General features: G+C 38.3%; 1 protein-coding gene across 3 annotated transcripts in view; it reads left to right on the top strand.

The window, feature by feature from the left end:
• The window catches only part of ADAM23 (ADAM metallopeptidase domain 23), a 147,976-nt gene that overhangs the window by 114,814 nt on the left and 13,740 nt on the right, over positions 1–19,422 (top strand). For 2 of the 3 annotated variants that reach the window (XM_037043500.1, XM_037043501.1), the window contains exons 19-24: positions 2,999–3,049; positions 3,637–3,700; positions 5,022–5,127; positions 7,048–7,167; positions 8,662–8,830; positions 10,825–10,936. In XM_037043500.1, the coding sequence (XP_036899395.1) occupies positions 2,999–3,049; positions 3,637–3,700; positions 5,022–5,127; positions 7,048–7,167; positions 8,662–8,830; positions 10,825–10,936 (622 nt within the window). Of the gene's footprint in view, positions 1–2,998; positions 3,050–3,636; positions 3,701–5,021; positions 5,128–7,047; positions 7,168–8,661; positions 8,831–10,824; positions 10,937–18,761; positions 19,080–19,422 lie in introns of those variants that run through there. The other variant, XM_037043502.1, reaches the window with a different exon arrangement.

Below are 19,422 nucleotides of genomic sequence, written 5' to 3'. Positions count from 1 at the left end.
GCTCTTCGTTTGTGATTTTTCTATGTGTATCTGTATGTAAATAGGTTTCTTTGTAAATGTGTTACAATGTAGTGGCAAAGTATAAGAATTATGTGGATTCTTTGTTTTATGTCGAGTTTTCTGGCATTCCTGATACACATTTCCCTGAGTTATATTTTTAGTTTTACAGAATAATACTATCTTTATACCCATCATACTAGTTTGGGTCCTGTCTATTCAGCTCTTTTAGAAGTATAGTATTTCCATTTCAACCTTGAACTCCTGAATTGTTGTAGCAGTTCTTGGAAACAGGGCTTTTATAATGAGAGCTCGGTGTTCAACCAAATATTCTATTGTCTAAGTTTTTAAAAATGTTCTTTTTTATTTCATATGTCTAAAGTAAAAACTGCATTATTAATTTCTCAGTGGCCTATTAGAATAGCATGTTTTCTTAGTAATGATTTTCTTAAATGACAAGATGGAGCCTGAAATAGGTAATTGGCAGAGAGGGACTGAGGCATCTTCCAGGTCTTTGGCTTTGTGAGGTGCAGTGAACTTTGAATTGAACCTATACTAATACTGATTAACAAAATGTGATCTCTGAGAATTTCTGCATCTCTGAGAATCAGTATGATTGGCGACATCACGACTTTATCTCTTTTATCTCAGAGTATGTTTTTGCTTAATTTTGCTATTAGCATCAACTACTGGCTTTGAGGTTCTTTTAAACTTCGCAGTTTATAATGGAATAAGCTATACTCGTCCAACTGAAAGAACTCCTTGTCACACAACACTGGATGACATGGTAAAGATATTTTAGAAAGATGTGGGAAATGTTTTCTTGTTAGTGCTGTGAGATATGTCATCTCAATGGGTAGTAGAACACAATTTAAAATAAGCCCATTAACTGCTATTTCACTGAAGTTTCCCTCGTGGGAACCGTCTTGTACAGCACGGAAGTGGGGCTGGGGTGGCCTTTGGAGACGGCATCCTGAGCTGTGCTCACAGGCCTGGTACTGTGCAGGCAGAATAGAGTGCACAGATTTATGGTTCTGTTTTAAATGTCTCCCGAGACCATAAAACATCCCATAATTTCCCTTGTTAAACGTTCCAACAATAAGTCACTGGCTTTTATTAGCCTAAACTAAAACTAAATTGATTAGAAATCTTGCATGTAGCTGTGACAGCTTGTGATAAGGTACAGAATTTTTTCATTGGTAAGGAATTCTATGAGTTCTTTCTTATTGAACCATCACAAAAGACCAAATACGATAAATTAATTTTAGACCCTGATGTGCCTATTATGGTAGCAGCATTTCTTGTTCGTTTTTGTCCCATGCGGTTGTATTTGTCTTGGAGTCGGTGAATAATTAATGTTAGTGATTAATAAGATAATGACTGTGTTTTGAGTGGATTTGGATGGATGAAAGAGACCACAGGGATCTCTGTTTTTGTATAGTTGGCTCAGTATGCCAGGGTTTAGTGCCGATAATTATATCCTTTGAATAGTCACCATCCAGTTGAATGAAAAGCTGTAGTGAATGACTGCTTATAATAGAGTCAGATACTCTGTAGAAAAAGGTAGAGCTCAAGCAGTTTATCTCAAAGTGTTCCTTAGGAAAGTGTTAGCTATCTGTGATGATGGGAAAGGGAGAAATAAAGGATGGTGCCAATTACTCGGGGCCCGAATAATTGAAAAAGTGCAACTGTCCTTTCCTGAGTAGGTGACAGAAAACTGAGGGAAAACCTCAGGGTGTATTGCTGTGTTGCTTACTTGCCACGTCTGTGTGTGGAATTTTTTCCCTTTTCATATTTGCTTTGAACAGTGTAGCAGAGACTTTGGGTTGAACTTTTTTTTTTAGCTGACTTCAATGTGGTAAATGAAATGCACAGAGAATAAACACTTTAACTTAATGTGTTCAGGATCATTTGGGATGAAAATGAAGTGTACCTTTAAATTATTATTTGATAAATAGACCTGGCAAAAGAAATACCCATCACATCAGGATTGTTCTAGTAACAGGTCTGTGGTTTGAGAGGTCAGAAACGTGATGGAGAAACGTCAGTCACACTGACTTGAAGGGAGGGTCTTCCTTCCTTCTTTTCTTTTCTTTTCTTTTCCTTTTCTTTTCTTTTCTTTTCTTTTCTTTNTGAACTTTTTTTTTTAGCTGACTTCAATGTGGTAAATGAAATGCACAGAGAATAAACACTTTAACTTAATGTGTTCAGGATCATTTGGGATGAAAATGAAGTGTACCTTTAAATTATTATTTGATAAATAGACCTGGCAAAAGAAATACCCATCACATCAGGATTGTTCTAGTAACAGGTCTGTGGTTTGAGAGGTCAGAAACGTGATGGAGAAACGTCAGTCACACTGACTTGAAGGGAGGGTCTTCCTTCCTTCTTTTCTTTCTTTCTTTCTCTTTCTTTCTTTCTTTCTTTCTTTCTTTCTTTCTTTCTTTCTTTCTTTCTTTCTTTCTTTCTTCTTTCTTTCTTTCTTTCTTTTTTTCTCTCTTTTTCTCTTTCTCTTTCTCTCTTTCTCTCTTTCTTTCTCTCCCTCTCTCTCTTTCTTTCTTCAATAATGTTGCCTATAGGTGAGCGTTGTGGGTATCAAATGTAGATTTGACATCTTTCACAGAGCTGAGCCAGTCTATAAATTAGTCCCTGAATGTGTCTGCTCCTGCATAACAAGCTGATTCATATCCCTTCATTGTCCATTTTAGTGCCTCTACCTTTATCTCTGTAGGCAAGTGAACATAAGGTATCATTCCAGTCTGCGTCATGGAAAACAGAGAAACATAAAAAAGCACAGACTGTGGACCTAATTTATTAGTTTTTACCTATAATGGGAGAATTAATTTGGATAATCTACTTAAGGAGTTACTCATATTTTTCCCAAACACTTCTAATTATATATTCACCATGCTTGAACTTTTTTGCTTTTCTTATATATTGTGTATATAACCTGAAGGTATTTAACATAATGAATATGAACTAAAAAGATTGTATTTTTCAGTGCCCACCAAACCTTCATAAGCAAGATGGATATGCATGCAATCAAAATCAGGTATGCTGGCATATTCATTTTAAATGTAATTTTAACAGGATTTGTTTACAGGGTTTTTAAAAAATAAATGTAATTTTTGAAGGGAAATTACAACTCAAACAATAGTAAATTATTAGAGTGGTCTAACACAGAGTTGCTTTGTATCATACCAAATGCTACTGTATTATATTTAACTCTGATGATAAATTGTCCATATTTAAGGGCAAGAGTTAGGAATCTAATTTAGTTGTGACTATCTTTCAAGAACTCCAGTGTGTTTATTATGAAAAAATATGACAATCTGTTGTAATGTATTTTTCCTCTTTAAAGCCATGTGATAACCTAGCTATTCACAAACAAAAGAAGCTGAGCGTCATTTTGGTATCATCCAAAGAAGTATAACAGCTTTTGTTTACCATAACATTTAAAATTTTGGATGATCAAGTTAGAGTTAAAGAGCTGCACTATGAGGTCCATTCTGAGTTTTAGGTTTTAACTGCCTGTTAGGCTTGCGCTCATCCTGAGATGTTTGTGATTCTCATTTTCACTGTGAAACTTGTGGGCGGAGGAAACAAGTTTCCTGCTAACTTGTGTGTCCCTGTCCCCAGGGCCGCTGCTACAGTGGGGAGTGCAAGACCCGGGATAACCAGTGTCAGTACATCTGGGGAACAAGTAGGTTGCGTTTTCCTGTTGACGGTCACCCAGTCTTCTCTTCATATTGTTCTTCTCTGCCAGTCTTGCTGAGCGAGATGTATGGTTTGGAGTGATGTTTCCTTTTTAAAAATCTGCAAAAGGATGAAATAAAGAGAATTGTGAATCTTAGTCCCAGAACCACCAGTAACAACTGCTGAAGTTGGCAACTGGTCATCAGAACGGAACAGTGTCATTCAGTGCTTGTGTCTGTCAGAGAAGGGATAGTGCAACCACTTGGAAAGACTGGGTTGAGTGCCATGGTTACGTTCATTACCCGGCCCTTTGCATAGTTTATTTTGTATCCTGGATTTAACAGTTACCCCCCAAAGGTAGCTTTCTGTTCTTTCACCCAGGAAAGTTCTAGCCCTTACTTTTTAAAATTCTGCAATCTGTTAGCCTCAGTGTGAAGTGAAGAAAGGCAGGTGCTCCCCGAAGTGCAGGCAAATAGAGATTTGGGTGTGTGGCCGTGATTCTCAGGATGTTCCCAGAATGTTAATACGCATCATCTTCCTGACATTGGCAGTGCCTCTCCAGTGAACTCCAGTTCATGAGGGCCAGACCAGAAGAGAGAGAAATGGGTCTGCTATGTGGTTGAGGCTGGGCCACCTCCAAAGAAACAAAAAGTACACAAAAGGAAAATAGATCCCATGCATAAGTGCTTGGCCAATATCACTTAAGTAAGAGATTTACTTTTGGTGCTTCACTTTTGACAGAGGAGAGAGAGTAGAGACATATTTCTTTTGAAAGGTTTAAATATAGACACCCAGGTGCCAGTGTAAAATGTCAGTTGGCTAAGACTTTATGGTATCTCCTAATATTAATATAAAACAACACTATGAATGTTTATTAGGTTTCTATGTGTCACTTTACTAATTTCTGCTGGTGATCATTGCTACTTCCTACCCTCAAACTCACCAGCAAGAGTTGGGAATGCATTTGTCTCTCAAGTTAAAAGTAGTGGTGTGTTAGAGCAACCTTGTATTAGCTTGGAAGAGTCATCTGTTAAAATTTCAGGAATTTTAGAAGCCAGTCAACATCAAACTGATACCTTGAAATTCGCCATGTATTGCATCATGGAACGTTACATAATGATATCTATACCATGGAAAAATGGGTCAGTGCTGCAAATTAGATTTTTTTCTAGAGAATCAGTTGTCAGACATTTACTGGCGTGCCACTGGTATAATAAAGAGAACTATTTTATTTAGAGGACTACAATATGGTTCTCTTTATTTATTTGTTTATTTATCAGTAATAAAGATATTTAAAATAAATTCCTTCTCTCGCTCATCTCCAAAAGAGGCTTCAGGGTCTGACAAGTTCTGTTACGAGAAGCTGAACACAGAAGGGACAGAGAAGGGGAACTGTGGGAAGGACGGAGACCGATGGATCCAGTGCAGCAAACAGTGAGTGGCCGGCCTTGGGGCCCGACGAGTGGGCGGGAAGCCCTACTTCCAGTGTGAACTGGGCCCAAAGTAAATGGGACGGATTCGTAAGTCAGTGTTCAAGTATTTTAAGTGTTAAAGTGTACATTTAAAGCATATGTGGGTATATGGCCACAGACTGAACTCTTTCTATGGCATGGACTCGCCATTTCTGTAAAACTCAGGAAATTTCTCACATGCTGTATTTTACTTGATGCTTGTTTGCAAGAGATGCTTTGCTGCGGTGTTACAAATTAATACTAGGTTTTAATTGGGTGCTGTTGCTACAAGATAGGCCCTATGCATGGCCTAGTAGTATGTACAGAGTTCTATAAGCAACACATGTAGATTGTGTATGTTTGGGGGGACCATTCAAAGTCAAATACCATTTTTGTTCATTTCATGAACATTTGGCAAAGTGTTTTGCTAAAAGTTTTGGTACTTTCTGTATTATTTTGTATTTTGCTTCTCAAGTTCAGTGTTTTAAATGTTCCCTTTTTGTTCACTCCTTTCACTTTCATTCCCATTCATAGCCATACACCACAATTTATTTCTCCATCCTGCCTGTGTTGGTGGACGTTTTGATTGTTTCTGTGTTTGGGTATTGGGAACCACGCTGCCGTGAGCATCCTTTACACGCAGCTTAGTACACATTTGGACACGTTTGTCTAAGGCCTGTGCCTACAAGAAAAATGACTGTCATTAGACGTAAAATAGGGATGTGTGTTTTCAGTGCCACCAAAGTGATGTCATACTGTTTTCTCTTTTAAGTGGTTGTCCTGTAGTAAACCCTCCCAGCAGTGATATGTAAATGAGATTTTGGGCTGCATTCTCTCCAGTGCATGGCATCACCCGACTTTTTACTTTGGTCTATTCTGGTGGGTGTGAACTGCTATGTTATTGTGGTTTTAATTTGCATTTCCCTGACTACAGTTGGAATTTAGTACATTTTCATGCACTTTTTGGACAGTGGATTTCCTTTTGTGTGTGTGATGTACCACTTTAATTCTTTGCCCATTTTTAAAAAGAAATTTATTGTTTACTTAAATGGGCTGGAGGTAAGAGCCCTCGTGGTAGGTGAGTCATTGAATAATGTCACTAAGCACCCAGGTGATTTCTTCTACTTTTCCTTTTTGTCTTTTTGTGGAAATTTTAGTACATTAAAATTTTTTAAGGACATCTTATTTTTAACCATGTTTTTTGTTGTTGTTCTATTACAGTTGTCCCATTTTTTCCCTCTTGCTCCCCCCCCCCCATCCCCTGCCCTGGCTCCCACAGTCAACCCCCACTCTATTGTTCATATTCACGGGTCATTCATGCTTGTTCTTTAACTAGGCCCTTCCCCTTCTTTCCTTTCTCAGCACCCAGATAATTTCTGGCCTTCACTCTGTAATTCGTTGTATATTAAGTCTGTACTTTATGCCCGTGAACTTAACGATTACAAGTTAGATGTAAAGAATTCACATTCAAAGGCAGGAAGCCAAGGTAGGAACCGAAGATCTTCCTGTCAGGCTCTGACCTTCTGTCTGGAAAGCAAAATTCTCCCACATAACTTCTTAGCCAGCTTCTTCTCGCTTCTCAACACCCACAAGCCACTTTTAGCTCTAGATGGATAAGAAGGAAGGACAGCTAAGAGAGAGGATGCAGGGAATGGAAGTGCGTGACTAGCTTAGGCACCAGTCACAGCCATCTTTCAGGGCTGACCACTTGGATACCTCCAAACAAAAGTGTGATCCCGTCAGCCAGGGAGCAGGGGAATCGTAGCCAACCAGCAGCAGCAGAACCAGTGTTTCTGTTCAGAAGGAAAGTACATGTTTTCATATTTTGAATGTATATGGACTGAATAGTTTTGATGTTTTGAGCATAATTCCTCCCATCTTATTTTTTTTAAAACATGTTTAGTGATGTGTTCTGTGGATTTTTACTCTGCACCAATCTTACGCGAGCTCCACGTATTGGCCAACTTCAGGGAGAGATCATCCCAACTTCCTTCTATCATCAAGGCCGGGTGATTGACTGCAGGTAACATTGCATATTGGAAAACCTAGTGAACATGAGAATTACAAAGGTAGAAAAACCAAGGGAAGTTCCCTACTTCTCAGGAGAGGAGTGTTGACTGGGGTTTTATCATCGCCATTCGTGCTAAGAGTCATCTGTGAGACAGTTGTGTCTGGATTTGCAAAGTACATTTGTTAAAGAATTGTGCCCATTGTTAGCAGTGAGGCATTCTTTATAATTATAATCTTAAGAGTACAATTATGGAATTTCTTTAGATCCACAATTAAAGCTTTAAGCATTAGAATATGTCATTGTTTGAACACTGTGTTTTATTATTTATTACAAAAAAGAGTTTAAGATTTACTTCATGTAGATGTGTCTGGTTTAAAAGGTGGTTTAATAAATACTTCATCACATACAGAAAATATTTATTAAAATATTATTTATAGCTGTAGGCAAACATTTGATATCCAAACACATATGACTATAAGACACAGAAAATATGAGGCTTATTTTTTAAGCCAGTGACTCATATTATATTCCAAGTAGTCACAATTCTAAGACGCTGTGCTTTCAATCAAACACTACTGCCATTCAAAACACTTTTGGGATTTCCCCTACAGAATTGCCTTCAGCATCTGCAAACTTTCATCCCTGGTATCTGCAGAGTAGCAAGCCTTCATCTTATGGGAGGGAATGTAAGATCTGGACCCATCCAAATATAATTTTGACCTAAATTAGTGAGTTGACTGGCCAACCAGACTGGATAATGCTGTCTCGGTCAAATGACTGCTGTTTTCACATGGCCCTGAAGGCAGTTCTCCCAGGGTCTTCAGCAGGGAGACCCTCCCTGGAAAGGTCTGTTGTCTTCAAGTGTAGTTGGAAGCACGTAAGCTTCCTGTGGATATGCAGGATTTCACATGTCTCTAGATGCACTGGCCTCATTAATCGTGTTGTACTGGTATATTTGTAAACTAGTCAGCAGGGTACTCTGTCGGTAACTGTAGTATATGGACGATGATCCAAATTTAAGTTGTTTCGCACTTTGACATTCTAGGAGTAAATATGAGTAGAGAGGAAACACTTTATTTTTTCATTCACGAGTAATCCAATCATCTAATGATAATTTTCAAAATATTTTTATTTGCTAATTTTGCTCAACATCTGCCTTTTTTGTACCATGACACATCGGAAAGCCTTGGAGAGCGAATGATAAGATGAGTTCTTTCATTGTCTGAATGTTGGTCTTGCAAGTGAGGATTTAGAATGCACTTGGTATAAGTGACATTTTTTCCTGAAGACAGGTAGTATAATAAAGGAAAAGATAGGTAGTTTCTTTTATCATGCCCTTTTATTAAGAGGCAGTGGGGAAAAGGGAAAGGAAGAGTAGAAAAATGCTAGGAGAAATCCATATCCAATGGCGGCCTCTTCAGTGTCCTAACAGCAACGCTCATTCATGGTGACATTGTATTTGTAAGTATAGTGCTAATGACCGTGTGCATATCTTTCTCCTTTTAGTGGTGCTCACGTGGTTTTAGATGATGATACAGATGTGGGCTATGTGGAAGATGGAACGCCGTGTGGCCCATCTATGATGTGTTTAGATCGGAAGTGCCTACAGATTCAGGCCCTAAATATGAGTAGCTGCCCACTCGATTCCAAGGGTAAAGTCTGCTCAGGCCACGGGGTAAGTAGGCATCAGCGTTCCAGTTCAGACCTTTATTCCCTGGCATCCTCAGAGTTCACGGCACCTGGACTTCCAGTTCGGCAACTCTCCTTCTGTGGCCGTTGCCAGCGTCTGTGCATTGAGTGTGATTTTCTTTCCCTAGTCCCCTTATCTGCTAACAATAACACACATGTATTGATATGCTGTATTTTTATGCTGTCCTTTGTCACTGGCTATTTGTGTTCACCACATCCTCTAGATACAGCTTGACATCTAAGGAGTTGGAAGAAAATTGATATAATTTTTAAAGAACCTGTGAAAACCCAATGTGACTACTTATACCATTGGAAATAAGTTGAACCCTCTCGGTGATTCCCTTTTAGCTCCTCAGCACGCGTGCTGGGTGTCTGTGTGTGCGAGGTCACACCATGCTGAAGGTTGGCTCGCTGATATAATTCACATGTTTAAAGTCTGTGGTTACATTTGTATTGTTGTGGGTCAAAGAGATGCTCCCTCTACTGGTGCACATCCTTAATTCTATGAACAAACTGTTTGGGCAGACACACCTGGCAAACCCAGGCTTGATATCTAAAAACAAATCTTAATAATTAATGTGGCTTAGTGAAAGAAAGATACTTCAAAATTTATACAAACCTCAGAAATGGGTAAAAGAAACATGAAGAAACTGAGAGCTTTAACAGGAAAGGAAGATGCTGGGATGAAGGTAAAAAGGACCGAAAATATAGAGAGCTAAGCAGGTGCTGTAGGATAAACAAGGTGGAAAGACCTCAAAAGCATATACCCAGCAACTACAGTTTCAGGTTTGGTTGGATCATAGGCTCACAAGGGAAGCTGTGCGGCCTAGTGATCAAGAGCATGGATCGAGGGCTAGAAAGAATCCTGAGTTTGAATCCTGGCTCTGCTTCTTGCTGTCCCCATGACCTTGGGCGAGTCATTCAAGCTCTCTCATCCCTCAGGGTGCTAGTGTGAGGATAAATGAGCTGCTGTGCATACATCATTTAGCACAGGTACCTGGCACATCGTGAATTCTCAGTACTTGCTGCATTAAAATCGAAGCAGTGGCCAGAACCTTTCCTTACTCAGTCATTGCTTTGTAAGCATTATAAAACTTCATACACTAAAAGGGCCCTTGACTCTCAACTAGACTTCCCACTTTTTCATCTTGTTTAAAAAGGGGTCCAATGTCATCTTGTTCATCATAATTACAGTATTATAACATTTCAGATGAAAACACTTCTTATACCTATAGGCTTAAGGTTGATTTTATCAGCTCTGATGTCTGTTTCTGAATGTTTTTCCCAGGCAGATGAGGGTTTAACCTCCTCTGTCTGTAGTTTGCAGACGGTTGTGTGTTTTATCTAAATTTCAAGACCCTTCCAGCTACTGCTTGGTCCCCAGAGGACGAGAGAGGAGACAAAGACCACTTTAGCCCCTTAGCCCGGCCGACTGAGAGAAGAGCTGCTCTGGGCAGGCAGGGAAGGTGGGAGGGGTGCTCGTTTAGCTGGACAAGGCCACCAAATGAAATTTGGTGTCGAACGTGGTGAGGTAATTCAGTGCATTGGTGATTTATTTCTCCTGGTCTTTATCTCTGGCAGTGCCTCTTGGGACTAGTCTGTATTAATTCCTTGAATTGAGCATATATATTTCTAAAATATAGTTTCTAAAATATGTTTCTAACAACTACTTAGGAAAAAAACTATCAACATGTTGTCAGACATATGTGTACTTAGATAACATCAACGTGAACAATTAACATTTAATATAAAGTGTCTTCCTTTTCATCTTTTTTGTTGTTAATTAACTGGAAAACCACCATTCACCTACTTCACCTAGACATGGATTCCCCTTGTCTGATATCTAACACTGTGGGGGACTTTAAAAAATTCCGAATGGTTTCTAATGTGTCTGCCTGGCCCCACGTCTCTTTCATGTTTATCATCAGTACTCTGTCAAGGACAGGAAAATGTTGCATCTCTGTTCTTTCCTCTTTACAGGTGTGTAGTAACGAAGCCACTTGCATCTGTGATTTTACCTGGGCAGGGACAGACTGCAGTATCCGGGATCCAGTCAGGAACCTTCATCCCTCCAAGGATGAAGGACCCAAGGGTTTGTGTGATTTCGGTTTCACTTCCCAGCATGCTAAATTCATTGGTACTCTTCCGAGGGTGCCAATAGAACAACTTAATAGGTTTGAAAGGAGGCACATAGGAATATCTCTTTAGCCATTAAAATGTATAGTTCATGTTACTGCAGAATTAAGGATTCTAGTATTGAAAAACTATTTGAATTATCCCTTATTCTAGAACTGAGATTAGGAAGAAGTAAATATACAATTTCCTTTCTTCCACTATTTCTTTCTTTCCTTTAAACTTCATTCTTTTTTCATCACTGCAGATGTTAGTCATTTCGTAGTTTGTCTGAGCTATGTCAGTTTTCTCATAGCTGAATCTTTGTGGATGACATTCCTCAGTACTTCAAAAGTGACCATGGAGCTCGTTGTCCTTCACGCTCTGTGTTAAAGACACTTTTGATTTAAGAAGCAGTTGGAATTTTTCATGGGACTTGACCTCTTCAAAGAAAACATGAAAGATCTGGAACTTGTTTTAGTCAACCATTAAAAGGAGAGAAATTAGAATTTTAAAATTCAAAGGAGTCTCAGTGACCTACTAACTACACCGCCCTCATTCTGCGGCCCCCACGCCCTGAGGTCAGGCGGCACGCTGTGCTCGCCCAGGTAGCCCGAGGCAGGCCTGGGACCAGGCCCCAGGCGCCCAGTATCAGGCCCCTTCTCTTCTGTTAACATAATGCTATATTGTAGTCGGTGTCATCCAGAATAGGGTAATCACTTTGTCACTATTCTCCCTCATGACAACCCATCCCGTGGTTTTCAAAGATCAAGAAAAAAGCGGTCGGTTGCACCGCACAGACCTGAAAAACCAAGGAGTTACTGGAATGAGTGGTGTGTCCCAGTGACATTGTCCATCAGGTTCTCTCGCTCAGTACTGCTGACAGTGTCTTATAAATAATTGCCATGCTTTTCTCCTGCAGTTAGGAAAAACACGTGTAGAAATAGTGTCATTTTGATCTGCCTAGTTTTGGATAAAAGCTTATTTAAACTCTGAAGTTCAGTGTTATTCATATGGGAAAATACGATTTCAAAAGTATATGAAAGTCTAAAGCCCTCAATTCCTGAAGAGATTTTGGCTATTCAGGTACGTGCATAATGTTCAGTAATAGTGGATGTGTTGAAACACTTCATACATTTGCTTAACATGCCTGTGATATTAAAATTCTATAGGAATCACAATCACACACCTTCCTGGTCTGTTTCTGTTCTTCTACTACTAAAAGGGAACCAATTCCACTTGTACATGTAGTCCTTTGTCACTTTAAAACTAGAACAAAAAGTTGTGGATTTCACCATCCGAAGTAGTATTAGAGAGGATTTAGACCCTAACAGGAGATACAGAGGTTCATTGTTTCCAAATTTTCTTTGCATCACATGTCTGTGATTCTCTTAAAGACCTAAAAGCTGTTTCCTCCAGGAATGCATACAGATACCTGGACAAATGAGCAGAGGTCAGTTGGCTTAGACTCTGCCTTTTTTCATTAGGGTAGGGGCTTATTAATTGCCTGGCTCTATCTGTTCCTTATTCCTGCACCCACCCAGGCCTAGGAAACTTAATTGGGGGCATCATGTGAACAGCTACATTCTAGAGAAGAATATATTCACAGCAGTCTTCTTGTGGTTTGTTTTGTTTTCTTCCTATTTAATATGGTGCAATTCTACATTATCTTTAAAGATAACTGGTTTGATCATTCTAATAACACATGTTTATTAGAGGAAATTTTGAAAATGCAGGAAAGATTAAAAAGAAAATCACATTCAAATCTAAATTTTGTCTCTTTGGTATGGAAATTCATTTAGATAACATTCATGTTGTTTCCTGTTGAATTAATAATATATGCCCCATGTTGGATATTCAAGTAAAATGTGAAAAAAATAAAATAGAAAGAAAAAACCCCCATCCTTTTATTCCACAACTCAGAAGTGGTCCATGTAAGTATTCAGTGTATTTTGTTCCTGTTGTACTTTTTCCATTCTTAATGAGACAGTGGAGCCATCAGAGTGAGAGTAACGTAGCCATTGGTTTTCAAATCGTTAAAGTCCTCTTGATCTCTAATAGTCTTGGTTAAACTGAAAAAAAGGCATTAGTTAATATACATGAAGAATAGTTATTACTATAAATTATTAGATTTCCAGAAAATTTAAGCAGTTATAGTTTAATAATAACTTTTCCTTTATTTATATTATTTAAATAGTAGCTTTACCTTTATTTATATCTTTTTAGCTCCCATAGAAAAAATCTGTTAATATGTTAGTAAAACTGGGAATAACAGAAATCAAAACTACAACCCTTTGTTGTAGGTTTTATGATTTTATTTTTGATACACTGGTTAAGAGAAGATGAGAAAGAAACTATGTATTTCTATTTTTATCCAGATAGTAAATATGTATTGGCTGTCTGTTATTTAAAAGACAGTACATCCTTAGCACATAGTAGGCACTCAATAAATGTGATATCCCTTCCCTTTGGGATACGTAAAGGAAAGGAAATGCTGCCTATCAGTGTGCTGATTTTCTGTTTGGCACTATCCATCTTTGGTATTGCCTTGAGGAAGCATAATAGGTAATAAACTCAAGATATTTCAACAATCGGTACTTTCTTTTTAAAAATTTTTTATGAGAGTTTATTTTAGCCAAACTGACAACATATGCCAGGGAACAAGTTCTCTAATAATCCCTTCAATCAGTGGGTTCAGCTGTGTGAGGAGCGAAGGTTTTCTCCGTAGCTGAATGTTGTGTATTCTTTCTCATGGTGGAACCAGTTTGACTGGCACTGGCCGTTCTGAACCCGGTGTCCGGGCCCCCTCCAGGTGCTTGCCTTACGTAGTGAGCAGTACCCACAGTAATTGGGCCTGTCATGTCCATTCGATGCAGGTTGTTCTGTATACATGCAATGAGAAGGTGTTAAAAGTACTTAGTTTTACTTAATTTTATTATACTTCCTTGTCATGGAGGAAAAATTCAAGAAGCAAAATGAAACTATTGCTTTTTCTGTTTTTTTATCATGAACAGCATGGCATACAAGATAGAGCATACTCCACTACAGCCCTTTGGGTTGAGACCAAGTTAGTAAAAGTAAAGGTGGATCCTGTGACTCTGTTCCCATTGAGTCAAGGATGTCAGAAATGAACCAATGTATTTTGGGTATTTCCTTCATTTTAATTATAAGTTTCTGGAAGAAATAACAGTCTCACCTACTCATCTGGGTGGGGACTGAAACTACACATGGAAGTACTGCTGTTGTGGCCACTGCGCTAGCCGAAGTTGTCCACTTTTGTCCACTGCTTACGCCGCACTAGATTATTTGTTCTAATTTCTCAAATCAAAAATATTAGAAAGCAAGAAATAGGATCTTACAGCAAAAACAATGTAAGGATTAAAAAAACCATTTTCCATTACATATGCTTTATTTTTTTCTCATTGTCATTTATCTTACCTACAAAGACTCTTCTGGTCTCTCTTCTCCCAACTTGTTTTCACTTAACTTACTGGAAGAAATTATTTTAGTTTGTTTTGTAATAGTAGAGTACATTGAACTTTGTTTAAAGGACCTAGGATCCACCCCCACCTGCTGTGAGGAGAGTCACGTTACGTACCCATAATCTTTGTCAACTTGTAGGCACCTTTGCATTGTGGTGCGTATTATGGAGTACGAAAGTGGAACTTTTCTCACTGGGTGGTTTACATCACCACTGTAGGAGGGAAGAGAGGAGACTGGACCCTATCAAATGTTTTCATTGGCATGAAGGACATAGAACATCTCTGCTCAGACGGTGTCATCCTGATCCTGGTCATCAAACCAGACAGAGAGGCCCAAGTGGCAATTTAGTGCAGACCCATCGTTTTACAAATGCAGAACCTAATCAACAGGGGTAACAGATAGTTAGGGACAGAGCCAGGAATAAAACGCAGGTTACCTGATCTTGAGCCCAGGGCTTTTTCTGATATTGCACACTACCTCATTTAAAGCTGAGAAAAGCTGAAACAATAACCAAGTAATGATTAAGCTTAGCCAATCCATTGCTTATCGAAGGGAGTATTCTATTTTTAGCATTTAGTATTTTGAAAGCAATACTTTCTAAGTCTCAACACCTTGAGGAGTGTTAGTGTTTACCTTTGCATGTATCTTTTTCAAAGGTGGCCCCCTTTATGAGAGCACAAACCTGCGGTGGGTAGTTCAGATGATTAGATACGAGACCTTATGGTTGTCAGATACGATCATGCTCCTGTATACTTATATCTCCATTACCTTTCTCACTGATAATAGCCTCATCAGTAATGTAAGGACCTACCAAATTTTCAACAACTGTGTGTTTCTTTTGTTTGGGTTCAGAAAAATGCCATGACATTTTTATTGGCTGCTAAACTGACTGAATTAATATTCTCATATAAAATAATGTATTTTTCATTTCTTTAGATATTTGGCCTTATGCATCCCTAAGTGAACTTTTTAAAAATTATTATTTCATGGAAAAGAAGGAGGAGGTCTGAGTGTGTGTCTGACGTGTTGAAATACGGAGCTACATAAAACATCTGTCATGCCGATAGGATCCTCTAAAGCATAAAGAGGGTTTCTAGTATTTATCCTAATCTTAAATTTTAGCAAAAATAATAAATCCCCACAGAAGGAACTTTGGCTCATAGAGTACAAGCGATGGCTTTGGGGCCTTCTGTCTTTGAAGTGTGGACACTGAGGGACATGGCCCCACAGCCAGTTTGGTTCGGTGTAATTACATGGGCTAAATAGTGTGCCTTTCTGTTTCAGAGACTCTCTGAGAGTAAGAAAGAAAAGAAAGGGAAAAAAAAACAACTGCCCAGTTTCTGAAACACAATTTCAAAATGTCTGAAGTATGATGTCTATGGAAGAATTCTACATACCAAATAGAAATTCTTTTTTCCCCCCCTTTTTTATACTGCAACTTTATTCAAAACAGAATATATAAAGATGATATACAAGGGACAACTAAGAATAACTCAAATTTTCCGTTTAGTAATTAAATAGTAAAAATGTGTGTGTGTGTGTGTACATACCACATATATTAACACAATTTAAGGCAAATACACAAAATAGAAATTCTTAAGAAAAGGAGAAAAGTCATAGTTTTACTCTTGATATTATATACTTTTTAAAAATTCCACCTTTTAGCACATATGAACTGGTTAGCAAAGGCTAAGACTAAGAGTAATAACTAATATACCAACAAATGACAAAAATAAATAAGGAAACAAAAATCAAAACATGCTGCCAGGTAATAAACAATTTCCACAATTAAATTAAATCAAGTTACAATGAAAGATAAGCATGCCAAAGAGTTAGGGAGCAAAGTTAAGTTCAAGATATGATGATTGTGTTATTAGCTAGAATCTTCAAGAATTTCATCGTCAGGTTTGGTGGGATGAAAAGAGAAAAAAGATACCCCATTACGCGCCCAGCATAGTTCCTGGAAGAAAAAGGCAATTAGTAGATAATGAATGAGTGAGTAAGTGAACAAATACAGTTATATAATAAATAAATTAGCACAGAAGTAAAACCAGAGCATAGGCCCCCAAAGGTCCAAGGAATTTCTTTTTACTGAGATGATAAATTCTTTGTAGCCATGAAGAACAGCTGAGACCTCCGTTTCCAAGTATGGCCCCTGTCCAAATCTGCCCACCCGTGAGGCACTCTGCTAATTCATGGCCATCTGAAAACAGATTGAGAAACTATGCACTGAAAGAGATAAGCCTGCTAACTATCTTGATAAAGAATCCAATGGACTTTACACATATTTTCAGTATGCCAGAATTTAAAGTCACAGGAGGGAAGAAGGACAAGGACGGGAGAGGATACTTCCGTAAAAGCTATCTTCCCACTTTTATCTTGTTTTGCTGTGAAGATTACCTACTTTATCAGTTAAGAAGTTGGAGATAATTCTTTTCGCCAGCAGAGATTACAGACTATATCTGTTTTTCTTTAATACATATTTGAAGCATCTGTAGGAATATCTTGTTCTCTCTGTTTGTGTTTCTAACATCTACATTGCAGATGGCCTAATCCTCTGGATTCTGCAGTAATAAACTACATCCTCAGCAAATACAAAAGCCTTGTTAAATAGTTATTTTTATTCATCATTCATACAGTCACTATAATTTTTAACATATTAGTACATGTTCATTGAGCATCACATCTTACAGGAGAGTGTGTATTTCCTATAATTTAGTATACGTGGCTTATATAAAAATTGAAGGGGTACCATGACTCTTGTGTATGTACTTTGGCTCCGAGAGCCAATGCCTAGAACTTAGGCCTCTCTCCAAGAAAAAAAAAATATATGTATATATATTTAACATGATGTATCCCAGTTGCTTTAGTATTCTGAAAGCAAGGATTTTCTAAGGTCTTAAAAACATGAGGCATTATATCTAGCATAGCTTTCATCCCAGTATTTGCCTGTACAGTTCGGAAATCTAAGCTGTCGTCTAGGTTTAGTATTATCATGTCTTGTCATGTTTGGAAAACATTACCACCACCTTCTATGTTATTCTTTATTCCTTCCCCTTTAGCATTCCCAGGAACCTTTCTCTGTTTTCTGTCGTGTGCCCATCTTTTTTTGTTTTTAGGAACGACTCAGGCTGTGCTTAGTTAATCATGAAACTAGAATCTCACTCCTATGATTTGCCCTGCGGTGAAATAAAGTAATTGTAGAGGTGCTCGCCTGGGTCAGAGACCTAAGGTTCACTCTCCTTTGGCAGAATATTTAGCTAAAAAGGTTAGTGATCCCCATATTAGGCCTTAAGAAATTGCAGCTTCCAGTTGTGGCTCTGTGTTTTGTTTCTCTGTGTCTCACAGCGCAGTCTGTGGCACTGCAGCCTTGTGACAGCTAATTTCCACGTTCGTTTGGAAAGGGACAGGAAGCCAGTACTTTCGATTCACTTGGGATGTGGGACAGAGTGCTTATATGTCCACACATTTGCACGCACGCATACAGATAGACAGACACACTCAACCACAAATATTCTGCCTTCCTACTTCAACCCTAAACTTCATCTTGTCTGTGCATCTTGCGTTGGAGACCCGGGCTCATTCCAGTCCCATTTTGCACTGAAAGCGGTGTGCAAAAGCCGTGGTGCACAGGTATTGTTTCCTCGGTAACCTACCACTCAATGGTCCGAAGCAGTTAATACGGCTTCCCAGAGACCCTTACTTTTCTCAGGGCAAAGTCTACACACTGAAGACTGTAAACAAAAAGCGAAATGTCACATGCTGTGGCAGAAACACAAACTTTGCAGGGTTATTTGAAATATCCTTTTCCAGGTAAAATAATTTCCCAGTTAACAATTCATTTAATTTTAAAGACACTTTTTAAATTTGTAAGGATTTTAAAGAATTGAGTAAGTTCTAGATTTTCAAAAGATGTAGCTTCTTAGACATAATTTATAATTCAGGAACTTCTTTAAAAATGTACTAACGGCTTATAACTTTTGTAACTAAAATACAGATTTGCTGTTATACAGTTTAAATTACATCTTAATTTCACCTCACTCCTTATAGGAACTATAACTCCAGTTGGATTATTTATGTGTCCAAAAGTATAAGAGATTATGTTTTAAATTAGGGTTTTTGGTGTGTGAAGGTGAATTCAAAATTATCCTTGAATATTTTCAGTGTGTATGCAGTGTAAAGTCAAGTCATCGAGCAAAGATTTTAATATATAACTGACCTTCCAGGCATTTCCTGAAGAAGTTATTTGGCATGTGAGTGAAATCAGTGTGTAATTAATTTCCTTTGTTAAAAAAACAATCTCCGTTTTTCCCTCCACACAGTGAACATGGCCACAAGCAGGCTAATAGGTGCTGTGGCCGGCACCATTCTGGCCCTGGGGGTGATTTTTGGAGGCACAGGGTGGGGAATAGAGTAAGCATCTTTCTGAGTTTCCGAGTGTTTCTGTTTGGTCCCTGGTGTGTGAGCTGCCCCCTGTGTTGTCTTGTTGATGTGTGTCCTGTGGTCGTGCCACTTGTGGTGTGACTTGGATGTGTTTGTGTCGTGCTGTTTCCTTGTGCAGGGAGAACCTTCTCCTGTCTGGAACAATGTGGGGCATAAAATAATATTGGGGTGCTAAGGATGTCTTTCCAATCGAGGCAATGGTCCAAAAGCTTCCATTGCTCCTCCGCTTGTCAAAGTCATTTTAAAAGACAGACTTTTTTTCACTGTTTATTGGCAAAAATGCTTTTGTATGAGTGATTTATTAGGATTCTTATAACAAATTTAATTATCACCAGTCAAATAGGTTCACATATACAATGAGGAATTATCAACAATTGTAGCTCTTTTTAAAGATGATCTGAATGATAGCCTCTAATATTTTCTCCATTGATTGAGAGTGATATAGGAGTCTTCATCTTAATTTGTTTTTGGAAAGAAGACTTTTCAGGTATTGCCTGTTTTTATTATTAAAAAGGTTAATAATTCAAATTTGAAGTTTAC

This window comes from Sturnira hondurensis, unplaced genomic scaffold, assembly GCF_014824575.4.
Source record: "Sturnira hondurensis isolate 20B ecotype Veracruz unplaced genomic scaffold, ASM1482457v3 Scaffold0004136, whole genome shotgun sequence".
In the NCBI taxonomy this organism is placed as follows: Eukaryota; Metazoa; Chordata; class Mammalia; order Chiroptera; family Phyllostomidae; genus Sturnira; species Sturnira hondurensis.
Note: the sequence above shows the minus strand (reverse complement) of the source record. Positions and strands in the feature narration are given on the sequence as shown.